The sequence below is a fragment of the Mastomys coucha genome, unplaced genomic scaffold, assembly GCF_008632895.1.
Source record: "Mastomys coucha isolate ucsf_1 unplaced genomic scaffold, UCSF_Mcou_1 pScaffold21, whole genome shotgun sequence".
NCBI classification, from domain to species: domain Eukaryota; kingdom Metazoa; phylum Chordata; class Mammalia; order Rodentia; family Muridae; genus Mastomys; species Mastomys coucha.
Window position 1 is genome coordinate 20,750,233 of NW_022196904.1, and position 10,135 is coordinate 20,760,367.

At 54.3% G+C, this 10,135-nt stretch overlaps 1 protein-coding gene across 4 annotated transcripts in view; it reads right to left on the reverse strand.

Moving 5' to 3' along the window:
• Nucleotides 1-7,791, reverse strand: part of Ltbp4 (latent transforming growth factor beta binding protein 4) — a 34,748-nt gene extending 26,957 nt beyond the window's left edge. Inside the window, exons 1-4 of one of the 4 annotated variants that reach the window (XM_031385827.1) lie at nucleotides 7,586-7,791; nucleotides 4,233-4,291; nucleotides 3,963-4,101; nucleotides 3,428-3,537 (exon numbers count right to left, since the gene is read on the reverse strand). In XM_031385827.1, coding sequence (XP_031241687.1) covers nucleotides 3,428-3,537; nucleotides 3,963-4,101; nucleotides 4,233-4,291; nucleotides 7,586-7,791 — 514 coding nt within the window. Of the gene's footprint in view, nucleotides 1-1,942; nucleotides 2,241-3,427; nucleotides 3,538-3,962; nucleotides 4,102-4,232; nucleotides 4,292-4,480; nucleotides 4,811-6,185; nucleotides 6,382-7,585 lie in introns of those variants that run through there. The other 3 variants (XM_031385828.1, XM_031385830.1, XM_031385829.1) reach the window with 3 other exon arrangements.
• Between the last annotated feature and the right edge of the window lie 2,344 nt (nucleotides 7,792-10,135).

Consider the following 10,135-nt stretch of genomic DNA (forward strand, 5'->3'; position numbering starts at 1 on the left):
GACAGGCGTCCTTGGAAGACATGAGCATGAAGGCAGTACTCTGAGGTTCAAAGACGACCCAAGTTCTCTAGGAGGCAGGGTGAGGCTAGTTCAGAGCAAATCTAGGCTCTCAACCAAGAGTCTTTCAAGTCCTTTCGGAGAGTTGCCTAGAAAACAGGACTAGTACTTTCTGGAGGCGGGGGTGTGGCCCATGTGAGGGAGCTGAGGACAAGGAGAAGTGGAGTCTGATAGTTTCTAGCACGTTAAGACTCTCAAGTTGCTAAGACTCTCAAGTTGCTAAGACTCTCAAGTTGCGGGACCTTAGGAATCGGTGGAAAGTCCTACTTCTCCCTAGCCAAGGGTCTGGTTGCCCTGAGTCTTGATTAATGGCCCTCTGTGGATAGGTCTGGGAAGGCTACATTAGAAAGAGAAGAAGAAGAAAAAAAATTAGGCTATGTGGGAAGAGAATGGGTGGCGATGTTGAAGGGGGAGAATTATCTCTACTTAAGGCTTACTCTTGAATGTTTCAGGGGAAGCCGCTGGGTGACAGACAATATTAGAATTCTCCTGGGAGGGGCGCAGCTTGGAGGAGTACCTCCAAAAAGGGGGAAGAAGCTTCGCGGAAGGAGCTCCTGGAGTGCTGACCCCGGGTGGAGAGAGACCTTTGGATCCGGTAACCAAAAACCCGGATCCCCTGTCAGGAGCGTTAAGCCTGGACTCCAGGTACCTTAATGGGGTTCTTTAAATGTCAGAGCTTAAGAAGTACTCAATCGAGAAGCAAGATTGCAAAAATGGAAGTGTCTCGGATAGGAGAAAGGTACCAAGTTTAGGGGCATTTCTTAGTCTCTTAAGTAATTTCACTGCCTGCTCTTGGCTTGAATAGACTCCCAACTCAGGGTGCCCATATCAGAGGGCTTACTGCTAAATGGGCAAAACTAACTTCATGTCCCACAACATTGGAAGAACAGGGAGCTAAGGACATAGGGGTCTTGCCGAGGTCAGCCCGCCTTCACATGTCCCTCCTTGTGCCTCCAGGGGCTTGGCACCCGTCTGGGCACGGCGCCTGGCACGGGCGAGTTGGGGCTGGGCCGGGAGAGAGTGAAGGAGGGAGGGAGGAAGGGGCGGAGAGAGGGAGTGGTAGCGGGCGGGGGCTCGGGCGGGAGATGAGCTCACGCCGGCCGGGTTGGGCTGGCTGGGGGCCAGCCTGGGCGAGTTCTCGGCGCCAGGGGCCCCACTCCCCATTCCGGAGGGCGTAAGGGGTGGGAAGCAAAGAAAACCCGACCCCCCAGTCCATCCTCACACTCTGGGCTAGCAGGTGGCGCGCCCTCCCGACCTCACCTGAACCCCAGAATGCTCCCCTCGTCTAGAGGAAGCTGAAGCGCAAACCGGTCCCTTCCTCCCCCAGGGGGCGCCCTTTCCTCAGGCCTCCTATCTGGATATCTGTCGCACGTGGAACCGCTGTAATTCAGGTCTTGCCGAAAGACACCCCGTCTTTCCTGGGTCCCCTCCCGCTTAGCTCTTTATCACAAGCAGTCCTATGCTAGACTTTCTTAGTCTTCCCCCACTCAAAGACAGAACCAGAGATTTGAGATATAGCCCCCCCGCCATGCGACTCTGAAACACTCCTTGGTGACCCACTACGCACAATCTCCGAATTTGGGCCCCATCTCAAAAGTTCCCAGATCCCTCAATTCTGAGATCCTCGCCTTGACTGAAAGGGATGAAAGCTAGTCCCAGTCCGTTCATGTGGGACACTACAGTTCCCGAAAACACTCATTGCTCCTAAAATCAGCGCCCCGAGGATCCACTCCCCAAACCAGGAATTCAAAGCCCCCTTCCTCAAAGACCTCACGGACGCCCCAGCACTTCTGTACATGGAATCTGGGCTCCTGCTCCCTAAGGCATTGTCTCCGGGGTCCTCCCTCCGGGCACTCCTCCCTTGGGAGCACCATCCCGCACTCACAGGCGCGGAAGCCGGGTCCCCCCGGGGCCGCCCCGCCGGGCGCGCCGCTGTCCACGCTGGTGGTGTTGCGGGGCGCGCAGGTCGGGGTACAGCGGGAGCCAGTGGGCCCATGGATGCAACGCAGGCCGCACACGGCTGGGGTGAAGCGCACCCGAAGACGCTCTCGGGGTCGGCCCAGTCCGGGCTGCGGCCCCAGCTGCGCCAGCAGCACCAATAGCGACACCCAGAGCAGCCGCGCGCCGCCCGCCATGGCTGCAGCGCCGCGCTCCACCGCGCCGCCGCCCCAGCCCGCCCGAGGGGCCCGGCCGCGCCCGCCCGCTCGCCCGCCCGCCCGCGGGGGAGGGCGGCCGCGCCCCCGCTCAGCCCCCCCTCCCCATAGCTCCCTCCCGGGCGGCCGCGCGGGGGCGCGTGGGGCTGGGCGCTTAGCCAGAGGCGCGAAGGCTGGGCGCTAGACTCGCAGGGGGAAGGGGAGGGCGCCCCCTCTGCTCCCACCCGTGCTCCAACAAGTGGATGGGGCCTATAGGGGAGTAGCAGAGAAGGGAACAGGTGGGGGCGGGCGGGTTTGCCCCCAGAGGGAGTTGAATCCATTGAGAGGAAATCCACTAGAGTAATGGGGGCTGCATTTGGGGAGCCAGCTAAAGGCTGATCCTCTGACCAGGCACTGGGGAAAGAGGCTTCATCCAAATAGAGACAAGGATGGCCCATGTGGACAGCGAGATGACACATCTGTAGGTGATGAGAAGGGTCGGTGCACAGGGGCACATAAAGGAGTTAGAGGAGCTGAACTCTGGAATGGAGGCTAAGGGGCTTACACCTGAAGACGCCACATCACACCAAGACTCTCTACACCTGGTGGGAGAGGGCAGACTGATAAAGGCAAGGGGTAGGCTCAGACTATGGGTGGGGGTCCTCACATCTGGCTGGGGCTCACATCTGGAAAACTTTAGGAAGGAAGGGGATGCATCTGGGCTGAAGGCCACACAGCAGGAGAGGGCTTCTGAGGGTAGCTGAGTCTATAGAGTGCTCTAATGTGGGGTACCGGGCTGTAGTAAGAGCAGAGCCAAGGGAGGGTCTGGCATGTAAGAGGAAAAGGTCTTTGGACTCCAGCCGTCCCGCAATCTTGGGCATTTTGTGCCCGGGCAGGCGCCAACCCGCACAATCGCTTTTGTTGTCTGGGCTGATTCAGCCTCGCTCTCTGCTGGGCGAGTTGCCCCCCTCTTCAGCCACGGGAGCCCGGACGCCTGGCTTCCCGGCCCCACCCCGATGGGTCAGCGCCTTTGGCCTGCGTCTAGTTCTGTCCCTGGCTCACCTCGTACTGCCGGACGCAGGGGTCCCTAGAGGTGGCTACGTCCTGGGGAGTGGGGTGGACCAAGCTACAATGGGGGACTGGTAGGCGGCGGCAGCACCGTGGGAACCAGACGGCTTTATCTGGCCCGGAACCACCCCCCTCCGCCCCCTACACGGAGGAAGGGCGGATGTTCTTACCCCGAGCCTGGCCGGCAGGGGCGCGATGTGGGGGCCTTCTTTTCAGCAATGCCCGGGCCCACGGCCCTCGGGGCCGTCTTTGCCTCAGCAGAGCTCGGGCCTCCTGCAAACTAGGTGGAAGTGGGTGGAAGAGGCTGTCACTACTATTAAATTGGCCTCGTCATCTCAAGAGGAAAAAAAAAAACTCTTAAGCCAGAAGCACTTCCAGGGGTGAGTGGGTTTGCCCAACATTACCCCCAGCCCTTTTATGGGGAGCAAGGCTTGGGATATCTTTAGAGAAATGCTTTCAGAGAAAAGACTATGGAAGAAAGAAAGGTATGGAAAGAGAAGCGATAGGAGATGGATGGGAAGAAAAAAGTGGGTGGGGCATGTAGAAAGAAACAGATCAAGAAGCGAAGACCCAATGATTCAGCCAGGCAAGGAAAAGAATAAACAGAAACACAGACAATGAGTTAATAGTGAACGGCCGGTGTGTGTGTGTGTGTGTGTGTGTGTGTGTGTGTGTGTGTTGGAAGGGAAGGAATGATATGCTTACGTCAGTGGCTGCCAGTTGAGGGATACCTGTCTCTTCTCCTCGGGACTTCGGCTGGGGCTGGGCACTGAAGGTGTTGGGGTCAGGCACCCCTGTAGACCTGTGCACTTGTCAGTTGGGCAGTTTCGGAGCCTGCAGGAAGCTTTAAAGACAATCAGGGATTCAGCAGAGAAGCAGGGCTGAGCCTCTATCATCGTCCATCTCTTCATTTTGGATGAGGCTGGGGAAGGAGACCTCTCATCCCTCAGCCATCCCCCACCTGGAAGAACCCACCTCGGGTGCAGCGGCTACTCCTAGGTGTCTGGTCAGGGCAGCAGCGACAGGCAGCGACACTGTAAATAGGAGGGTAGAACTGCTCAGGCCTCAGAACTCCCCCAAAGGAGGGCAGGGGTGGAGGAAAGAGGAGAAACCAAGACTCCAGGGAATTCCAAGCAGGTAGATAACTTCACGTGAGGCATGCCTGTGCAACTAGAGGAGGCAAACTGACTTAGACTTTCAGGAGTAAAGACCCCAAAACTTACATCTCTGTATCTTATGAAGTTATTCATCTTCTTCATCATCATCATCATCATCATCAACATCATCATCATCATCATCGATAGATTCTCATTATGTAGCTCTCTCTGGTTGGACTCGAACTCATTACTATCATTATTTTGAGACAAGGTCTAGAATGTACTGTGTAGCCCAGGCAGCCCTCAAACTCACGACAATCCTCCTGCTTCATTCTCCTCTAAAGCTAAAGTTACATACATAAGCCACCACGCCAGGCTTAAAATTCTTTCAAGAAACACTCAAAGAGGTCTAAGTGAATCTACAAGCCAGGACTGTCTGGGATCTAGAACTCCGCCCACTAATTCGACCAGAGTTGAGGCTCAGACGCCATCCTAGGACCGGCCGGTAGGTGGCGCCACGTACACAGACCTTGGCGGCTGTGCACTGCGGTGTCGCCTTAGACTGCCAGTCCAGCACAGTGCTGAGGTGGTAGGGATACCGAAGTCCAGGACTGGGAATCCTGAGGCCTGACTTCTATCCAGTTCCCGCCTTTCTAGGATGTACGTCCTGGGACCAGCGTCTCGTGGTCCTTGAACTTCAATGTCCGAGAGGAAAGGGTCTTTTCCGGATATATCTCCGCGCCCCAGGGTCTCAGCGGCGACCCTTCAGCCGCACTGCCAGAGCGTCGTCACCCAGGGGCCCCCCAGACAAGTCCATTATCCCCAAGTTAAAGGGGGGGTGAGGGATGATGGTGCACGTTCAGGCCCAGAGAGAAAAACTTTGGAAGATGCTGAGAAAGGGACTCCAATGCCCGGATCCATTTTAGCCGAGTGAGGCTTAGAGGGGGCGCCGGCTGCCCCGGGGGAGCCTTCGACACCCTCGAATCCTGTCGTCATCCCTCCCGCTTTTCCTCCAGGTTAACCCCTTCCCAGTCCCGCCCCCCGGCGCGGATCGGGTTACTAAACGCATTCCCAGAGACTCAGGCGGGAGCGGGAGCAGAGCCCACGGCCTTTGTAACGGTGCGCAGAGCTGCCAGGAGCAGGGCAGACCATCTCCTCCGATCCTGTCACCCGCCGACGCGATGGGGTCCTATAAACACTGAAATTTATAAACTATCCTGGATCTTAACCACCTAATCATTAGTAATTCATTCAATCCTGATGAGCTCTGATCTCAGAAAACTAGAAACATCAGAAAACCCGAGGATTCCCCTACACAGGTTCCCCCAGTCCCCTTGCCAGGAGCCTATATGGGTCTTCCTAATCTATTAGAAGAATCTAGAAGTCTTTTCCAATTAATTCAGCGCCCCTAGAAACCCAGAACACGTCAACTTTTCTTTAAGATCTCACCACGACCTTCCAGCACCTTTTTAAAGAAAACACTCAGGAAATTTGGGGAGCTGAAGGCTAGTTCAAGGGCCCCACCCATCTCCATTATTCTAAGAAAACTCGAAGTCTTACCCGGTATCAACTGGGGTTCTCTCTCTCTCAATAAACCCTGCAGTTGTCTGGAGTCTTACCCATCCCACCCCTCTGGAGGGACCTCCGCTTCAATTTCTCAACGCATCTCGAATTCTAACGACTTCAAAGTAGGGAATCCCAAATGCAAGAGCTTTGGCCTTAGCATCCTCCTACCAAAAGCAGCTGCTTTGTAGTCTCCTAAATCTGAAGGTCTTGCTCCTCCGGGACTACAAGACTTACTGGGCACAGCACGAGGAAGAAGTGGGCTTACCCGGCCTGGTGGCTCGGGACCACCGCCTTCTCCATAGGGCTGGGGCTGGGACTGGGACTGGGGCCGCTAGCAGATGTGGCGGCTGGGAGGAGCAGCAGCAGGAGGAGGGGGCAGGGGCCGCCGAGGCCAGGCCAGCGCATCCTGTCGGGTGCAGAGTCCGGCTCCAGGAGGGCAGTGTGTCCGGTGGGTCCCGATCGGCCTGGCCCCGGTCCCGCCCCCTACCTCCGCCCCAGCCAGAGGCCGACTCACTTTCTCCACCGTGCAAGCCTGGGCTGTGAAACTTCCCGCCAATCAGAGCCCTGCACTGTCAATGCTCCCAGTGAGGCCAATCGGTAAGCGACATAGGAGGGGCTAGATGGACAGGTGCCGGGCGGGGTTGCCCGGGCTGGGAGTTCTCTGGGAGGTGGGAGGGTTTCAGGAGTCAAGTACTGACTGCCCCAGTCTCTCTTGAGCGGAGGTGCCAAGTGACACAAGTGGTTACCACCGAGATGCATGTGCAGGGGGCCCAGGTCCTCTCAGCTGGACTTCCGCTAGTAGGCCTCACCCTTCGTTCAGTGCTGATGTCTCTGTCAGAATGTAGCTGTCTGTCTAGTGGAAGTGATAGATTCCCCGGTACCCACTTCCCAGGCGAGAGACCAGACTTTGCTGATGAGTCAAACGTGGTGTCACTTTCCAGGGTGATTTCCAGGCCAGCCTGGGCTACATAACGAGACCCTCCTTCATCCTCAGCCACGCCAAATCTCGAAGTAACAAGAAGTTAGTATTGGAGTGTTAATCTTACCCCCGACCCAGGTGCCATCTCTATGGACCACATCAAGTCTTCCAGAAAGATGGTCCCATCCATTGTTTTAGCCACACCATCTGCAAAAACTTATCTTTCCTAAGTTCTACCCTTCTGTGAATCCAGGCTACGCCCTTGACCACACAGCTCCCAGAGGACTCCCCAGCTCTGCCCCTCCCACACCCTTCTCTGCCCTGGTCCCTAGAAGACACCAGAACCACTTCCCTGCCTGACTCTTAAAAGTCACCCCCCAACAACCCTGACGAACCTAGAATAATAAGCTTTTGTTATTGGAAGCCTCTAATCCCCTCTTTCTGGGCAAGAAGGAGCACAGGCTACAGGAGACACCAAGTCCACCGGCCCCCTTTTAGTGGGCTCCAGGCTTCAAGCCCTGCCCACAATCTCCAAACTCAGAGGGCCTAACCCCTTCCCTTCGACTACCAACTTGAGTTCCAGCCTGGCACAGTAGTGTAAGTCCCGCAAAGACAGAACTTGGGAGGGTAGAGCCAGGCGAGCTCCAGGCCAGCTTGGTCTAAGAGCAAATTGTAAGCCATGTAGGGTGCGGAGCGAGAATCTTTTTCAAACAAGCAGACAGACAAACAAACCCTCAGGTTCCCACCTTGTCTTGTCAGCTTCACAAACCCCTAGTGCTTCAGGCAGAGAGAAATGTGATAAGCTCCCACTTAGCATCCTAGACCCCACTCTTCCGTGATGCTCCACTTTGGGGTTTAGAACGTCATCTCTCACCAGTTCTATTGTCTGTTCCCCCTCGAGTTTGCTTGCATTGTTCTTAGACTTCTGTCCTCCCATGTTTGAGGATTGCATGTGCCCACCATACACCAGACAGCTTCGTTGACAAAAGCACTAATCCCGCCCTCAGACATTTTGGGATTCCAGCCATGAAAGGTAACCCGGCCTTAGGCCCTAACTGCTCCAACCCCCTCAGACTAAGAACAGGGAATGTTCCAGATTCATGACATCCCCCACTCTAGTTCTTTCCACTGGAGTGTATCCAGGGTACACATCTCATCCCTGCCTGCGATGAGCCGCACAGATTCACTCACACAGCCCCTTCTCACCATCACTGCCACCTACAGCAATCCATGACTCCACCCCATGCTGACACCTAGAAATCAGGGCCTACCCACTGTCCAGGGGCTTACAAGCCCCAGGAGCAGTACTGTTGGCAGTCAGGATTCATTCTTGGCTATTCATGGGCTGACCTAGAGCAATGATGGAGTGCCCAGTTTTGCCCATTAACTGGGCTTATGCTTCTGTCTTTGTGTGCCCCCCACTTCAAGTCCCTGCTCACGTGGCCCCATGGGACACCGTGTCCCTCACCTATCTACCCCCTCCCCACATCCTACCCTGTGGCTGGAGCATTTGCTGGGGGTGCTGCCGAAATTTCTCCCTTCTGCCCAGGATCCAGGGCATCGGCAATGCTCGTTGCTAGGCAACAGCCTCTGGCTCACCACTGCAACTTCCGGGGATGGCAGGAATGGATCTGGCTTCCCTTCCCCCTTGAATTTGGAGTCTCCAGTTTCCATTTCTCATTTTTATATCACATTTATGTTATTCCCCTGGATTCTAGTAGGATCTCAGCACATTATAACCTTCTGGAGCTCTGGATCATAGCATTCCAGAAGCTTCTCCACCTTGTTCTTTCTTCCATACACTATTTTCCTCCTTGTATTGAAAACCACTTCAATTTAACACTACACCCTGTTTCTTCAAGAATCACGACCATTCTAGAAATACATGAGTTCTCTGGCATGGAAAAAAATAACCTCAGTGTTCTAGATCTGGGATCATTACAAAGCACCCCCATATTTTAGATATTCTGACATTCTAGCTTCCACATGCTCTTTAGAATCCCTACCATTCACACATCCCCCAGTACATAGGGTTCTAACTCTCCTGGCATGTAAAAAAAATCCAGAGTTTGGGGTTCCTAGGCATTCCAGAACACCCAGGTTTTAGAGCCACCCACCCTTTTAGCCCTACCATTTGTGTTCTGGATGTTCTGGCAATCCAGAATTCTATGCCGCTTTTGATTTTTTTGGAGGAGTGTTTCATGTAATCCAGGCTGGCTTCAAACTCGCTATGTTGCTGAGGATGACCTTGAACTCCTGATCCTCCCACCGTGACGTGGATTTCTGGGGATGAGAACATTTCCTTCTCATCTCTTTGCATCTTGGAGGTCTGGGTTTATTGCTGAGCCCTCTAATTCACTCCTAGTAAAGAATCAGCCCCCCCTTTTTGTTTTTGAGACCAGATTTTTCACATTATGTCACCCTGGCTAGCCTGAAACTTATCATGTACACCAGGCTGCCCTTGTACTTGGAGAAATCCACCTGCCTTTGCATCCAGAGTGCTGAGCAGAAAGGCATATACCACCATGCAAGCCCAGTACTCTTGGAACTTGTCTTCCACTCTGCCCACATGGAGCTGACCCCTCCTCCTAGCTTATGAGGGCTCATGGCATGGGTTAGGACTGTGGAAATCCTTCATCATACTGACCACAGTGACTGGTTCAGGAATGGTTGCCTGACTCAGTTCAAGCCCATGAATCCTGAGATTTTTTATTTTTTATTTTTTTGAAACGAGCTCTATGTAGCTCTGGTTGTCCTGGACTTCACCTATGTAGACCAGATTGGCTTTGAATTTACAGAGATCCACCTGGCTGCACCTCTTACATGCTGGGATTAAAGTTGTGTACCACCGCACCACACTCAAATCACACTGACCTCTTAATTTGTGTATTATTTTCCTGTCTTTTGCTATGTTCTGGTAAGAACAACTTAAAGGATTTACTTAGGCTCCATCATGGTCATATCGCGTACACCATCAGGAAGCCCAGAGCAATGAACACCGCTACTCAGCTAACTCTCCTCTTCGTGCTGTCTGGGATGCCAGCCCATGGCATGGTGCCACCCACGCTCAGGATGGGTCTTCCCACTTCAATGAACCTAATCTAGACAACACTTCACACGTGCACAGAGGCTGGCCTAATTCCTCTAAAGCATGCTCAGACCTTTGTCACCTAGAGGATCATAGATCCTGTCAAGTTGGCAATAGTAACTGTCTTCACAACTTGAGATTCTCCTGTCTCAGCTTCTGGAGTGCTGGTGTTACAGGTGTATGTCAGCACGCTTAGCTCAGTCCTGTT